The sequence below is a fragment of the Sturnira hondurensis genome, unplaced genomic scaffold (genome assembly GCF_014824575.4).
Source record: "Sturnira hondurensis isolate 20B ecotype Veracruz unplaced genomic scaffold, ASM1482457v3 Scaffold0009664, whole genome shotgun sequence".
Lineage (NCBI taxonomy): Eukaryota > Metazoa > Chordata > Mammalia > Chiroptera > Phyllostomidae > Sturnira > Sturnira hondurensis.
This window is the reverse complement of record NW_028082295.1, coordinates 311,538-329,115: the sequence shown is the minus strand read 5'-3', so window position 1 is coordinate 329,115 and position 17,578 is coordinate 311,538. Positions and strand designations below refer to the sequence as shown.

The 17,578-nt window shown below is 40.0% G+C and overlaps 1 protein-coding gene across 1 annotated transcript in view; it reads right to left on the bottom strand.

The window, feature by feature from the left end:
- The window catches only part of NPAS2 (neuronal PAS domain protein 2), a 112,752-nt gene that overhangs the window by 78,991 nt on the left and 16,183 nt on the right, over nucleotides 1–17,578 (bottom strand). The window contains exon 2 of the mRNA XM_037057267.1: nucleotides 4,590–4,738. Coding sequence (XP_036913162.1) covers nucleotides 4,590–4,738 — 149 coding nt within the window. The remainder of the gene's footprint in view (nucleotides 1–4,589; nucleotides 4,739–17,578) is intronic.

Sequence of the window (17,578 nt, the reverse complement as noted above, 5' to 3'; positions counted from 1 at the left end):
GGATTTCAATTTCTTGGCCTTCCTCTTCTCCTTCTGGCACCCCTATGATTCAAATGTTCAAAAGTTTAAGGTTGTCTAGGAGGTTCCTAAGCCTCTCCTTGTTTTTTTAAAATTCTTGTTTCTTCATTCTTTTCTGGTTGAATGTTTATTCCTTCCTTCTGGTCCAAACTGTTTATCTGAGTCCCAGTTTCCTTCCCTTTACTGTTGGTTCCCTGTACATTTTCCATTATTTCATTTTTCATGCCCTTCACCTTTTCCTGTATTTTGCAACCATACTCAACCATTTCTGTGAGCATCCTGATTACCAGTGCTTTGAACTCTGCCTCTGATAGGTTGGCTATATCTTCATCACTTAGTTGCATTTTTTTTTTTTGAGTTTTGATCTGTTCTCTCATTTAGGCCATATTTTTTGTTTCGGCTCTCTTGTTATGTAGTAAGGGGCAGAGCCTTAGGTATTTGCCAGGGTTGGGCAACCCGCTCTTCTGTGTTGTAGCACTGTATGTGGGGGAGGGGGTCTGAGAGTGAACAATGCTTCTTGCTCAGCTCTCTGCTGGCTTTCAGTCACTTCCTCCTCTACCCATAAGCAAATTGGGCTCTTCTGGCACTGATATCCAGGTGAATGGTTTTGTGTACATTCTAGGACCCTGTGGGTCTCTCCAACAAACTCTCCTGTGATTCTGGGAGTTTCTCCTGCCTCCTCAACCTCCACAGATTATTTCAGACAGAGGTTTTGAGGCTTTATTTCCCAATGCTGGAAGCCTGGGTTGCGTGGTCTGTTTTTCCCCCCAGCAGTTCCTCCTGGTTTATCCACATTTCAGATGTGGGACCACCTGCTCCAGCAGCCACTGCCTTGGCCTGTGCCCTCTCCACCCCAGCTGCCCACCTCCACCCCCTTCTGGTCTGGATGAATATTTCTTCCTTAACCTCTTGGTTGTTTGACTTCCATACAGTTTGATTTTCTGCCAGTCCTACTTATATTTTGTTTTTAAGTTTGCTGTTGTCCTTCTTTTGTTTGTGAGAGAAGGCAAAATGCATTTACCTATGCCTCCATCTTGACCAGAAGTCCCATGTAATGAAATTTTATAATGTCCCCAGCTATGCCCTACTTCATTATATCATCTTGTCTAGAAATATGTTCACAGGAAGAGAAGCATCATCATAAGCACTGAAGAACTGTAGTTATCTCCTCTATAATCTGACATTTCCGACTTGATGATGTATCGTTTCATGGTTAAGGAAAAAATAATTCTTCTCTTGATGGTTAATATCTACTGAACCTGCTTATTTATTCTCAAATATTTTGTCTAGTATATAGGTAAAAGCATGGGTCATCAGTGCTAACAGGGGAAAGAGTTTAAAGGAGAGCAAAAGGGAGAGAAGATGAGTTGGGAAAATCATAAATTCAAGAGTGGATTCAAGCGGTAAATTTATATAGTGGAATACTCTTACTCTACCAATGGAAATGGACTAGACATAGCACCAGAAGAACACATATTAATCTCACAAACATCAAGTTTATACATATAATTTCACCTGAATGAATCCCAACAGGCAAAGCCAATCTCTGGTATTAGAAATCAAAATAGATATGACCTTTGAGGAAAACAGAGATAGAAAGAAGAAAGGGGTATCTATTGGGGAAGCTCCTTTTTCTTGACCCAGGCTTTGGACTCCCAGTTGTGTTCTCTTTCTGATAACTCATTCAACTGTACAGTTATGATATGTGTATTCTCTGTACATATATAAAGTGTTAAAAAGTTTTTTTTATGGCTCTCTGGGAGAACTGGATAGCCCCATGCAAAAAGCTGAATTTTGATTCCCTATCTCATTCCATGTATAAAAATTAACTCAAAATGGGTCAAATATCTAAATTCTCAACCTATAGCTCATATCTAAACACTTAATCTTTAGCTTAAAACTATAAAACTCTTAGAAGGGAACACAAATGTAAATCCCCATGACCTTAGATTAGCTATGATTCCTAAGGCATAAGCAACCACCACAGCAAAATTATAAAGTGGACTTACCAGACTTGAAAACTTTGTATGTCAGAGGGCAAAAGTCAGAATGTAAAAAGACAACCCACAGAATGGGGAGAAATATTTGTAAATCACATATCTTATAAGGGTCTAGTATTTAGAATATATGAAAAACTCTTACAACCCAACAACAGAAAGATAAACAATCTAAATTAAAAGGAGAAAATAATTTGAATAGGCATTCAAATTCTTGTTATTTATCTCTATAAACAAGATACATAAATAGCCAATAATCACAGGAAAAGCTCAACATTATTAATCATCAGGAAGATGCAAATCAAATCCACAATGAAATATTGCTTCATACCAAGAAGGAAGACTACAATAAACACATGTATTCATAATCACAGATGACCAGACAATAACCAGTGTTGGTGAGGATATGAACAAATTATAACATTCATACATTACCAGTGGGAATCTAAAATTGGGCAGCCACTTTGAAAAACAGCTTCTTTGTTCTCAACAAGTTAAACATTGAGTTGCCATTTGACCCAGCAATTGCACTCCTAAGTATGTATCCAAAAGAACTGAAAACTTATATCCAAACAAAAGCTTGTATGTACATGTTCATTGCAGCATTATTAATAACAGCCAGAAAGTGGAAACAACCCAAATATCCATCAACTGATAAGTGGATAAGAGAAATTTAGTATATCAATACAACAGATATCTTTGGCCATAAAATAGAGTGAAATACAGAAACTTGCCAAAATATGGATTCTAAGTAAAATAAGCCAGAAACAAAACACTGCATACTGTATGACTCCATTATTTATGAAGTGCCCAGATAGGCAAACCTATAGGGACAGAAAGTAGATTAATGGTTTCCAGGATTTGGAAGGAGGGAATATGGGAAGTATATATTAATAAGCATGGGGTTTCTTTTTGGGATAATAAAATTGGATAGTATTGATGGCTGCACAATCTTGTGAATATACTAAAATCACTCAATTATAAACTTCTACATGGTAAATTTTATGGTATATGAGTTATGTCATAATAAAAATAAATTTGAGAAGTGGATTAATGATTTTCAATTTTTTTTAAACACCAAATTTTATTTTAATTAAAAATTACTTTTATAAATGATACATATTTTTTTATGAAATTCAAGCCAAAACACAAATAAATAATGATTCTAAATCCAACTAGCTAGAAACTTTTCTTACCAACCATAAGTGAACATCACACTAGACATTACTAGGAAGAAATTCAGATAAAAAATAGACAAAAGAGACATTAATTACTATAAAATAGGGGTTGTTCTATGCATGTTTTTAAATTTTTTAATTGCATTTTTGCTTAACAACAAAACAGAATAAAATGTAAAATATTTTAATTTTGGATAAATTTTTAAACCAAATTAATAAAAATCACAAAGAAACTATGGAGTGGCTGGAATGATTATGGTTATGTTTTAAACTCTATTTCACTTCTAAATGCTACTGATTGATAATATAAAAACTTAAGTCAATTACAACACTAATATTTCCTCCTGTCTTTTATTTAATTTTTGTTGATTAAATATTGTGTGCATTACCAAGGTTTACATTCTGTCTCAATTCTCTTAATCTCCATAGATGTTTAGTCTTAAATAAAACCATTCTCAGATCTGTTCCTTGTATCAGGTCCTCTCCTCTCCTGAGTTCTTTGTTTTAATGAATTGCCTGAATTTCAGCATCAAGAAGTGATGGGAAGGACTCAACACCGCTGGTTTGCTTGTGTTTGGGAATGCCTGCCTCTTGCTTTCACACTCAGTGGACAGTTTTGGTGAGTGTAATATTCGTGGGTCAGCTCTGCCTCAGAATGAAGCTTCTTTTACTCCATTGTCTTTGGGCATTCAATACTGTTATGTAGAAATCTGAGGCCAGCCTGATTTCCCCCAATAGATGTTATTGCATTATTGCTGAAATGTCCCGACCATATTTTTTTAATCTGTAAAGTCTGATACTTGATTAAGGCATAAATCAGGATCCTTCATTCAATATTAACCTTCTCTGGCATACGCATGGTCTTTCAATATGCAGAGTCAATTCTTTATTTATTTCAAAGGACTGTTTTTTTAAATTGATGTCTTTTCATTATTTCTGTTTTATCTATTGGATTCTCTCAATTTTTTTTCATAGTTGAGCTTCAAAGGCCAGATTGTTTAGGGATGGTGATAGAGGTGGTTGGAGGAACCAGTACAGTATGACCCAGTGGATAATGAATATGGGTACTGCATTTCTATAGGGCTGGATGAAAAATGCTTGTTAATCAAGATGCTTCCACTGTGAATGCCACTCCACTGTGCTAGGTACCACCTGTGAGGCTGTTCTGGATTCTCTCCTACAGCTAATAAAGTAATTGGGAGGTGAGTTTCTTCTCCCAAACCTGCTGGAGATGGGCTTTTATACAGGGCAGAGTGCCTTGGACAGAGGGAGCCTATGACTGATGAGATTGGGCTTTGCTGGGGAGAGAGAACTGAGCAGAAAGCCCAGCATGATGTAGTCACCACCAATGAAAGGGCAGGAATGAGAAAACAACAAAGAAAGGCATAGCTTTTACCATTGTGTTTCTGTAGAAAACCGATGACCTTTTCCAGCACAGTGGTTTTGTCCATTTTTTGCGTGTTTCCAGGGAGCATGGAGCTAAGCTCTTTGATGAGAACATTGAACTGGTCTCGACGCTTCTTCTCAGACTTGTTTCGAGAAGCTCTGAAAACACAAAACATGCGTTACTGGAAAATTCTGCTTCATAATTTTTTTTTATGAAATAGAGGTACTTTCTATCAGTGCATGTTCTCTTGTAATCATCCAATCAAGGCTCTTTCAGAGAAAGTAGCATTTGCCATAGTTCAGAGCTAAATAAAGGAGACAGAAAAATGTTTTGCTAGACTCTTGGCCATAAAGAAGGACAGCATTAATAAGTAAGTTCTGACTCAGATGAAAAATTGTATAGATTAGTTGTTGCCAGATGTTGCTCACTCTGACTTCACAGAACTTTGACTTTCAGAGAACAAGCAACATACTGTTTAAAAGCTGCAGTCCAGAGGGTTTCTCTCAGATAGTCCTTCCTTAGTCTCAAACAATGTTGTTCTCCAACTCAGAGCACCTAGCCTTTGGCAACAAGTTAAGGAGGGTAGCGAGGTCCTGAGTGTTCATCAGAGAACCAGTGCCACCCAGGGCATATATCCTAGTCACTGCCCTGGAGCTCATTATCCTGTCTGGGAGATGAAGCACATGCCACACAAAACCATCCGCAAGTCAAGTGCAACCCAGGACCAATGTATCAACACAAGCTGCTCATGGCTGTCGTGCTGATAAATAAAGAGTGGCTTTAACGATGGCAAAGAACCTTAAATGCATATTACCCAGTGGAAGAAGCCAATCAGATAAGGCTACATACTGCATGATTCCAACTGTATGACACTCTGGAAAAGAACATGGAGACAGTATAAAGATCAACAGCTGTCAGGAGTTGAGGTAGTGATGGATAAATAGGCAGAGCACAGAGGATTCTTTAGGGCAGTGAAACTACTTGGTGTGACACTATAATGATAGCAAACTGTCATTACACATATGTCCAAGCCCAGAGAATGTACAACACTAAAGTGAACCTTCATATAAACCACGGACTTTGGGTGATTATGATGAGTCAGTCACTGTCAGATTTATCAATTATAGCAAATGTGCCACTTTGGTGGGTGGTGTCGATAATGGGGAGGCTGTGAATATGTAGGGACAGGGGGTATATTGGAAATCTCTGTACCCTCCATTCTATATTTCTGTGAACCCAAAATTTCTCTAAAAAGTTAAATTTATTAAAAAATTAACACATAACACTGCATACCTACACAGAGATCCAAGTGCAGCTGTACAGGTGAGGGGAGAGAAGCTCTCTGGAGGCCCCTCTGAGGAACTGTTGGATCCCTGGAAACTTGAGAAGGAAGTCATAGCTAAAGGGATGCACAATGCAGGAAGCCTGCCCTCACCAAAGAAGTCTTGGAAGCAGGCCATTCCAGAGGCCTCAACCCTTAATTATACACCACAGGCCTAGGGGCTGGCTCTTAGCTCCACAGGGCAGGTCCTTCATCAAGGTTTGGCTTATTCAAAGGTGATGTAGGTCTGGGAAAGCTGACCTACCCCTCCCAAATTCACCCAGGACAGAATGTTCTGGAAGTCAACTCACTGGGAGAGGCGGGGACCATGCTGCAGGGCTTGTCAAACATGGTCAGCCTACTGCTCTGACACCCTAGGGCCTAGGATCAAGGTGTCTGGGGAAGCTGATCACTTATTGAATCCCTCTCATCAGAGGGATTCACCTTGCTTTGGGTAGGTGTCAAGATCTACAGGTGTCAGTATCAGGTGAAGATTCTGCTTCCCCAAACAGCCCTTGGAATATAGGGACACATAACAAATGTCCTTTCCTTGATGGCATGGTGGCCATAACAGCTCTGTTTGCCTCTGAATAATAACACACAACCTGTCTTTATGTCAACACATTCACTTATAAGCCATCGTGCTTATTATAGTTAAGTTTGTGCTGTTTTCTGATATTATTTGAGGCAATTCTTCAAAGCTCACGTAAAGTGGCCACCCATACCTACGGGTTTCTTTCTTTTCCTTACTTTCCTCTCATTATTGTCCTTGGGTTTTTGGAAGGATCTGAAATTCTTAAGGGGTTTGTACAAAGGCCTCATTCCTACCCGAGTACTGTCTTCATGTATGCTTTCCCAGTCACACACTTACTGGAGGTGCAGCAGTAAGAGGCTGTTCATCCTTTTTCTGGTCGAGGGTAAAAAGCATAGTGTTTAAGTACATGGGAGAGAAGAAAGGAACCTTTTAATTTTCAGAGTAGTTGTCTATGCATTATAAATAATTTTTTGGCCTAGATTTTAAAGAGTGACATGCAACCTTCTTAACCAAAAAAAGCATTATTCCTGTCCTACTTTGCCCATTATAAATTATTTGTGAGCTGACAACATCCAGCTCATTATTATTCTGCACTTTTCTTCAATGGCTGTAATGACAATGAAAATGGCTCATATCATAATGACAGGAACACAAGCTTGTTTCCATCAGCTTCGGCCTAGGACACATGATGGTGCCACTGGAAACTGATTACTATCAGCTGGATGTACAGCTCTGAGGCAGGAGGAAGAAAAGAAACCTCGAGAGACCTTATTTCCAGTGAGGTCTGCTGAGTAGGCTCCAAGACCACCACTCCTAAGGCACTGGGATGACAAGTTGAAAGACACTTAAGCAATCAGCCTTTGGGTTTGTTTTTTCCTGTAAGGTATTATTTATATTCAATAAAATTTATCCATTTTAAGAGTACAGGTTAATGAATTTTGGTAACTGAAACCACGACCAAAACCCACATATAAAACAGTTCTTTTACCCTTAAAATGTTTTCCCCTACTTCTTTGTTAGTGACCTCTCTTTGATGACAGACACAGAAAACCACTGGTCGGCTATCATTCCAGTTTTGCCTTTTTAAGAATTTCATATAAATGAAAGCAGAAAGTCCACTGACTTTCAAAAGCATAAAGCTTTTGAGATTTATCCATGTTGATATATAGATAATGTTCTGTTATTTTTAAGTGCCAACTAGTATGCCACTGGGATGTTTCCAGTTTGGGGTATTAAGAATAATGCTGTTCTGAATATCCATGTTCATGTCTTAGGCCTTCTCTTCTCTTGAGTAAATACATAGGTGTGAAATCACTGATTCATATGATACATGTATCTTTAACATTATCAGATACTGCCATCCTGCCACACAAAGGGGCTGTACTGTTTTTGCAATTCCACCAGCAATGAATGAGACTGGTGGAATTGTTCCAATTGTTTCACATCCTTATCAACACCTGGTATTGTCAGTCTTTTTTTGCTTAGCCATTGTAGTACTACCTTATTGTGGTTTTAATTTGCATTTTTCTGATGACTAGTGATGTTGAACATCTTTTCACATGCTTATTACTCTTTCATATATCTTCTTTTGTGAAGTGTCTATTCAAATTTCTGCCCATTTTCCATCATGTTGTTTCTTCTGATTGAGTTTAAGAGAGACAGAAAGAGAAAGAGGGAGAGAAGAGGTTTGGAGAAAAGGGAAAGTGTGTGAACATGTGCTTTAAATATACACTGATACAAACCTCATCTTTTGATTTTGAATGTAGCATTCAAAGAATCCCAGGTTATCTTTCCTGGTGTGTTCCTTAAGGGACGTTGGTTAAATAGATAACATTGCTGGGCACTTAAAATATAAAAGACACGATTTTAAGTGCTTTACATACATTAATTCCATTAGTTCTCTCAATGACCCTTTAAGTATGTATTTTGTCATTCCCATTTCACAAGTGAAGCTGAGGCACTGAGAGGTGTGTAGTCTGCTGACATCACATGACTAGGGAGTGATGGAGCAGTCTGGCTAGAATGCCCATGCTGTAAAGCACTGCTTTCTCCCCCCTCCTTCTACAACTCCCTTTAAAACCACTGTTATGTGACTATCAAACTAAGAGTGATGAATTCTGGCTGTTTAAGTTTATAGCACAGAAATTAAGTACACTGCAGAACATGGAAGGCATGTTAACAAGACAACAATATTTGTGTTCAGGGAAGAATACTGCAGAAAATCGACTAAAACACCCACTACCTCAAGATTGCACTATTACATAAGGTACAATGTGACACAAGCTAGGCAAGAATCTTAAACAAATTGCCAAAGGATTTCATAAAGATCAACCATGTAAGATGGTCAGGGATGCCTGAAGGGAGAGGCTGCATTCAAGCCGGCCTTGATAGGTGGATGTGCATGAAGGACAGCTCTAATAATGCTGAGTGGTTGAGTTCGACAGGAAACTGGAGACATGTGGGAAGGTAAAGTGACAGGAGAGTGGGCAGGAAGAGTGAAGCTAAACACTAAGTGTCAGATCAGGCTATCTGGTCTCAGCTTCTGGATGCATCTGGAATAGCCTAGGAGAGAGTCTAGGGGAGGAAACTGGTTTGGACATTAGGAGATGGGGAAGAGGGATCCATGTTAGGGAGGAATGAGCAGAGACAAGAAAGAGAGGCAAAGATGGTTGGCAACAGTACCACATGTCCTGTAAGGCAGGGGCTCTGTTCCCCAGTCAGCACTAGCCAAACCTGCTGTGAAGAATTGTGTGGAAGCTGATGGGGTCAGAGGCAAAGGAGTCTCAGCTTAATCTTATTTGTCTAGAAAGAGTAATACTGGTGACATATACATTTAAAAGTTTTTACTCAACATTAACATACAGTAAACATGACTTTTGCTTTGGAGCTCAGTTCTATAAACTTTAGCACATGTATAAATTCATGTAACCATCATCACAATCCAGAGACAAACCAGTTCCCACCAGAACTCCTTCATCTTTTCCACACCTGTAACTCCTGGTAACTCCAGCTCTGCCCTCCATCGTTATGCTCTCTTTTCTAGAATGTCAGATCAGTGCAATTCTACAGCATCCAATCTTTTGAGTCTGGTTTCTTCTACCCAGGAGAATACCTTTTAGATGAATCCAAGTTGGTGCACCTATCAATGCCTTGCCCTTTCTGTTATTAAGTAGTTTTCCATTGTATTGATGAACCATAGCTGGAGGAAATTTGGGGTGTTTCTTGTTTGCAGTGATTATGAATACAGCTTCTGTAGACATTTGTGTACAGATTTTTGTGTGAACATGTTTTCAACTCTCTGAAGAAAGAAACCTAGGGGTAGGATGGCCGAATCCTATGGAAAGTGTATGTTTAATTTTACAAGAAACCACCAAAGTGCTTTCCAGCATGGCTGTACCATTTACCTTCACCTTTAATGTCTGAGTGATCTAGATGTTCCACATCCTCAAGAGGAGTTGACATTGCCAATGCTTTTAATTTTAGCTAATCTAAGAGATATGCAGTGTTATCTCATTGGGGCTTTAATTTGCATTTTTCTTTTTTTAATATATATTTTATTGATTATACCATTACAGTTGTTCTACTCCCCCCTTCATTCCCCTCCACCCACACCCTCCCTCCCCCACCATTCTCCCCCCCTTAGTTTATAACCATGTGTCTCAAGTTCTTTAGATTCTGTATTTCCCCCACTATTCTTGCCCTCCCCCTATCTATTTTCTACCTACTCTCTATGCTATTTTCTGTACCTTCTCCCCCTCTCTCCTCCTCCCACTCCCCTGTTGCTAACCCTCCATGTGTTCTTCATTTCTATGGTTCCACTCCTGATCTAGCTGTCCTCCTGGTTTGCTTTTGTTTTAGGTGTGGTTGTTAATAACTGTGAGTTGCTGTCCCTTCACTGTTCATATTTTTCATCTTCTTTTTCTTATATAAGTCCCTTTAGCATTTCATATAATAAGGGCTTGGTGAAGATGAACTCCTTGAACCTGACCTTATCTGAGAAGCACTTTATCTGTCCTTCCATTCTAAATGAAAGCTTTGCTGGATAAAGCAATCTTGGATGGAGGTCTTTGGATTTCATGACTTGGGATACCTCTTTCCAGCCCCTTCTTGCCTGTAAGGTCTCTTTTGAGAAATCAGCTGACAGTCTGATGGGAACTCCTTTGTAGGTGACTGTTCCCTTATCTCTTGCTGCTTCTAGGATTCTCTCCTTCATTTTGGTCTTGGCTAATGTAATTATGATGTGCCTTGGTGTGTTCCTTCTTGGGTCCAACTTCTTTGGGACTCTCTGAGCTTCCTGGATTTCCTGGAAGTCTATTTTCTTTGCCAGACTGGGGAAGTTCTCCTTTATTATTTGTTCAAATAAGTTTTCCACTCGTGGCTGTTTCTTTCCCCCTTCTGGTACCCCTATAATCCGGATGGTGGAACGTTTAAAGATGTCCTGGAGGTTCCTAAGCCTCTCCTCATTTTTTTGAATTCTCATTTCTTCATTCTTTGCTGGTTGGATGTTTCGTTCTTCCTTCTGGTCCATTCCATTGATTTGAGTCCCAGTTTCCTTTCCATCGCTATTGGTTTGCTGGACATCTCCTTTCATTTCAATTAGTTTAGCCTTCATATGTTCCTCTAATTTGTGGCTATAATTAACCAGTTCTGTTAGCATCCTGATAAACAGTGTCTTGAATTGTGCTTCTGAGAGGCTGGCTATTTCTTGGTTGCTTAGAGTTATCAGCTCTGGGACTTTGAGTTCTTCTTGCGCCATCTTTTGGGCTGTTCGTGCCTGTTCTGTAGCAGGATTGGAGCCCTAAGGTGTTCAGTAGAGCAGGGCAACTAAGTCTGTGGGTTGTGACACTGTGCGTGGGGGCGGGGTCAAAGAGGGACTATGGCGTCCAGTCTGCCGCCTGCCGCCACGGCCCCCACTGGTGCCGTAGCTGCCACCGTCATTGGGCCCACGCGTTTCGTCCCACTGCACGCGAGTGTGCCACTGCCGTCAGCCCTCGCCCCCTGGGGCCTGCGTGGTCCGTCTCACTGTGCGCGAGTGTGCGACCGTGGTCATTCTGCCCTGCACCCCAACTGGTTCTGGGCTGCCTGCACGCCTAGGTCGGGGGATCTGTCCTGCGCGACCCTGCTCGCTGCTGGCTCTGCCCCTCTTACCATTCCCGTTGAACGGTTAGATGTAGTTGGACTTCCGTATAATTCAATTTTCTGTCCTTTGGCTGTGTCTTTGTTCTCCAAACCTTAGTTGTATTCAAACTTGGTTGTGGGAGAAGGAACAGTGTTTCCACCTATGCCTCCATCTTGGCGGAAGTCTCTCTAATTTGCATTTTTCTAATGGCTAATAATGTTGAAGACATTTTCATGCATTTTTTGCCATCTGTTTATCCTTGTTGGTGATGCTTCTGTTTGTGCCTTGTTGCCCATTTTTAAATTGCACTGTTTTCTTGCTGTTGATTTTTGAGAGTTTATATATTCTGATACAAGTCCTTTGTCAGTCATGTAATTTGCTCATATTTTCTCGCAGCTTGCCTTTTCATTCTCTTAAGTGTCTTTCACAGATTAAAAGTTTTTAATTAAAAGTTTTTGAGGAAGTCCAAGTTAATTTTTTCTTTTATGGTTTGCAAGCTTGGTGTCAGGTCTGGGAACCATGTGCTTAACCCCAGGCCACAGAGATTTTCTCCTCATAGTGTATTCTTCTAATAGTTTTATATTATTTTATATTTAGATTTATGATCTATTTTGAGTGAGTCATTTTTTTTACTTTATTGTTGTTCAATTACAGTTGTCCACATTTTATCCCCACCCTAGCCCCCCACCCCAGCCAAACCTCCCTCCCTCCCTTGCTTCCACCTCTCCCTTGGTTTTGGCCATGTGTCCTTTATACTAGCTCCTGAAAACCCTTCTGCTCACTGTCCCTTCCCCCTCTCCTCTGGTTATTGTTAGATTGTTCTTCATTTCAAAGTCTCTGGTTATATTTTATTTGCTTTTTTCTTTTGTTGATTATGTTCCAGTTAAAGGTGAGATCATATGGTATTTGTCCCTTACCACCTGGCTTACTTCACTTAGCATAATGCTCTCCAGATCCATCCATGCCATTGCAAAAGGTATAAGCTCCTTCTTTCTCTCTGCTGTGTAGAGTTCCATTGTGTAAATGCACCATAGTTTTCTGATCCACTCATTTGCTGATGGGCGCTTAGATTGCTTTCAGCACTTGGCTATTGTAAATTGTGCTGATATGAACATTGGGGTGCATAGGTTCTTCTGGATTAGTGTTTCAGGTCTCTTAGGATATAATCCCAGCACTGGAATTGCTGGGTCAAAAGGGAGTTCCATTTTTCATTTTCTGAGAAGATTCCATTCTGTTTTCCACAGTGGCTGCACCAGTCTGCATTCTCACCAACAGTGCACTAGGGCCCCCTTTTCTCCACATCCTCTCTAACACTTGTCCATTGCTTTGTTTATGATGGCCATTCTGACTGGTGTGAGGTGGTATCTTACTGTGGTTTTAATTTGCATCTCTCCGATGGCTAATGATGCTGAGCATCTATTCATATCTCTCTGCATGTCCTCCTTGCATGGGCCTTCTGCATGTCCTCCTTGAGAATTGTCTGTTCAGGTGTTTTGCCCATTTTTTTATTTTTTATTTTTTCTCTTCCTGGACAAAAGTCGTGTGAGTTTTTTATATATTTTGGAGATCAAACCCTTGTCCACGGTCTCATTGGCAAATATGTTTTTGCAAATAGTTGGTTCTCTTTATAATTTAATGCTGTTTTCTTTAGCCATGCAGAAGCTTTGTAAGTTGATGAGGTCCCATTTCTTTATTCTTCCTTTATGGCCCTTGCTTTAGGGGGCATATACATGAAGATGTTGCTGTGTGGAATGTTTGAGATTTTCATGCCAATGTTTTCCTCTAGGACTTCTATGATGTTATGACTTATATTTAAGTCTTTTATCCACCTTGAATTTATTTTTGTGTATGGTGTAAGTTGGTGCTCAAGTTTCATTTTTTTGCATGTAGCTGTCCTGATCTCCCAACACCATTTGTTGAAGAGGCTATTTTTCCTCCATTTTATGCTTCTTCCCCTTCCATTGAATATTAATTGACCAAAGAGATTTGGGTTTATTTCTGGGCTCTCTGTTCTGTTCCATTTGTCTATGTGCCTGTTTTTATGCCAGTGCCAGGCTATTTTGATTATAGTGGTCTTGTAATACCACAGTTTGGTACCAGGTGTTGTGATCCATCCTGCTTTGTTCTTCTTTCTTAAAATTGCTGCAGCTATCCAGGGTCATTTATGGTTCCATATAAATTCCTGAAATGTTTGTTCTATATCTGTGAAATATGTTGTGAGCACTTGACTATTGATTGCATTAAATCTGTAAATCGTTTTAGGTAGTATGGACATTTTGATGATGTTAATTCTTCCAGTCCATAAGCATGGTACATGCTTCCATTTGTTTGTGTCTTCTTTAATTTTTCTTCAGTCCTGTATAGTTTTCTGAGTTAGTTATTTTTATAATGTGTAATGTTTAGATTTAAGTTTATTTGTTTGCATATGATTGTCCAGTTGTTCCATCTCCATTTTTAAGAAAACATTTCTGCATTGAATTATCTTTGCGCCTTTGTAAAGAGCCAATTGGTCATATTTATGTGGGTTGATTTGTAGGTTCTGTATTCCCTATTCTATTCCATTAATCTATGCATGTATGTTTCCTGGGAGACACACTGTGACAGGAATGGGGAATCTCAGTATTCATGTAAATGTAAACATACACCTGCAGGTTTGTGTCCTTGGCCCTCTCTCTTTCTGAAATTCACAAGGACACATGACAGTGGTGCAAATGCATTTTACATATCACCAAAAATCCTGTATTTCCCTAAGGGGCAGAAATTAGAAAGTATTGTATCAGAATTCCTGATCTCTCAGCCAGATGAGGAATGAAGATAAAAACCAGTAAAAAGAGGAAAAAAATAACTAGCATTACGAGTGGGCTCTATTTCACGTGCAGACAAGTTTGGCTGGCAATGTCTTTAGCTCAAGCATCTGCAGCATGCACCAGGAACACCTAAGAAACTTCTGTACTAGAATCGTTCCATGATGTTTAACCTAAGGCTGCCATCTTTTAAAATGGTCCTAACAAGTCTAGTTTGGTTAACTGAGTAAATAGAACAAGGTGATGGGGGAAATGAAAGATGTTCTCTGAATCACATATAGTTGGTGAAATGGAGTAAAAGCTGATAAAATCAAATGTTGATAAAATCAAGTAAAGTTGGAAAGCAATGGCCAGCACTAGTGATATAATCACTACTGGGCTCCCCTGGCTGCCAAGAGTAGCTAGGTTTTTTAATAATAGGCATGCAATTCTGAAATACTAGTCCCATAGAGAGAAGGTTTTTATCCATACAGGGTCTCTATGGTGAGGAGCTAAAGGTATTTTATGAAGCACATTATATTCATGTTTACAATCTCCACCAGAAGTGAAAGAGTGGTTAGATACCAGAATTGCCTCTTTCTGGTTCTGCCACCTACTCTGGGAGAGAGTGGGCAAGGCACTCACTTTCACAGGTCTCAGTTTCAACTTATAAAATAGTGACACCATGGATATGGGGATTATAAACCAGAGCATTTAAAATTATCTAAAACTTTCCTCCCCCCACTCATAGAAATTAATATGAGTTTTAATTCCCCACTCATATGAGCTTTAATTTCCTTCCCTATGAGTATAGGTTGGCTGGGCTCAGGGACTTTCTTCTAGTAAGCAGAATACAGCAGATGTGACACTGCTTGAGGTCAAGGCCAGTTATTAAGAAGACACATGGCTCCCCCACTGGGTTTCTCTCTCCTGGTGCTTGTCCTTGAACATAGTCACATGTTGTGTGGAAGCCACATTTCCACAGGGAGAGTCATGGTCCCAGCAGAGGTCCCAGCTGAGAGTCAACATGAACTACTTACTAGCCACGAGAATGATCATGTCCACCATCTTTGAGCCACTCTTGCTGAGTCCACATAGACAAGCATTCCCTGCCAAGCCCTTCCCAAATTGAAGATCCATGAGCAAAATAAATGCTTTTGTGTTAGTCTTGTAAATTTTGGAGTAGTTTGTTACACAGCAACAGATACCTAGGATTGTTAATGCCTAGAATAAAAACTGATATCCAAGGTTCTTTCCAGATTGGGAATTCTGGTATATCTTAACTGGGTTGACTAGTTCCACATTACAGGATGATAAACACACTGGTCTTGCAACTGGGCCTCCCAAATATGAGTATTATAAACCATCCAACATGAACCTGTCTGAGAAGGCTTATCAGGAGTAGAACTCATACTTCTTTTGTCCTCTCCACTAATGTCTTCTGAAGTACCTGAAACAGAGTGAGTAGTTGTAGGAACTCACATTTTCTTGTAGAATTGACATATACCGTCTATGGCCATACCACCCTGAATGTGCCTGATCTCGTCTGATCTCAGAAGCCAAGCAGGGTCGGGCCTGGTTAGTACTTGGATGGGAGAATTGACATATACCAAATACGAGCTCACTGTCAGTGTCCCAAGAGGCACCTGTAAAAGTGAAATGTTCATAGGCATAACACACATTATAAGTAACCTCTACATTAAGACAATCTTGTCATTTTGGAAAATTCTGGCATAAAGCAACATTTCTAAGGTCAGTACAGTCCCCTCCATACCCAAGCCTGTGTCCTTGTGACAATTGCACACCTCCTCATTTCCTTGCACACCAAGGCACTGAGGTTTGGGGGCACCACCATGCTCAGGAGCCTTCAGCAGCTGGGCTCATCTGTGTATGTGTTTGGAGAAAAGTAACCCCATGTGGAGCAAGATGGGACAGGCTAGTGCCACCCTCATCTCATTGGGAGCTGTAGAAACTCAGTATGTTTTCTACTTCAGAGACTTGGTGGAGTGTGTGGGGATGACTGAGCTCAGCTGTGGGTATTCTTTCCTTCTGAGGTGTAACAGAAATATTTTCACTCTTAAGCAGAGTTATGAGAAAGTATAAGGGCCCAAATGGGAAGCTGGCCTAAGTTCTTAGTGATTTTTTCTTGATGGTTACACAGTGATGATTTCACCAGAGCACAATTCTTAGGAATCTGCTGCTGAAATTCTACAAGGAATGCTTAGCTTCTTCTGAAGAAAAAAAAAAAAAAAAAAGACAGCCTTTTTAATACGGGGAATCTTCTTTTAATTAAAAATTGATTGAAATTATTGAAGAGGCTTTTGATATATTGCCCATTGTCTCAGATGACCCCTTATTGGTTCTGGGTGTATCTGAGTTAAGAGATTCTCAAATTTTTAAACCTACCAAGCACACATTTCTCCTGACAATTCTTTGTAGCCAACCAAAGGACCCCACCAGTGTAAAACCAAAAGCCCCCAATAGAGGGAGGTCTATTTTCCATTCTGCTGTTTACTGGGCTACGGTCAGAATTAGCATTCTGCTTGGAAGGAAGGCTCCACTTTCCCCTTTGCTTTGAATACAGAATCACTCATCTGAAATTTGCAGGGTAATATACATGAACTGTGTGTCCTGATACACTCATATTCTTGCAATGCTTACTGTTGTCTCAAATGAAACAAAGAGAAAGGAAGCCTCTAAAAATTCTTACTGCTATTTTTTTTCATGTGTTGGGTCTAGGATGATGTACATAACACCCAGTCAAGAGCCTATAAAAGAAAATCACAGCAAAATCAGCAGCATAGGCTCTGCTTGTGAACATCAGCATACATCGCACGGGGCCAGGTGTTTCCACTCTGCAGCAAGCCAGCACACAGGGGCATCAAGTGCATACAAGTTGGCTACAACCTCAATGGACTGGGCCAGCCTTTCCTTTCAGACTACAGAATATACATTTAGAGAAATGAAACAGTAAAATGAGGTCAGTCTCTCTTCTTAACCATTTACTCTGCACAAAAGAGCACTGAGAAACTAGAGCTTACAAATTCTGATCACCATCCTGGCTTTGCCCAGCACAGACCCTGCAGAACATGCTCTTTCCCCTTCATGCTTGTTTCAAGAATGCTTCTCTGGTTTGCCTAAAAGATCTCTGAGGGCAGGGAAATGCTGTGTATTACTTCTTTATCTCCCACTTGCTCACCACATTACTTGGTTAACAAATACTGATGGGAGAGTGACAGA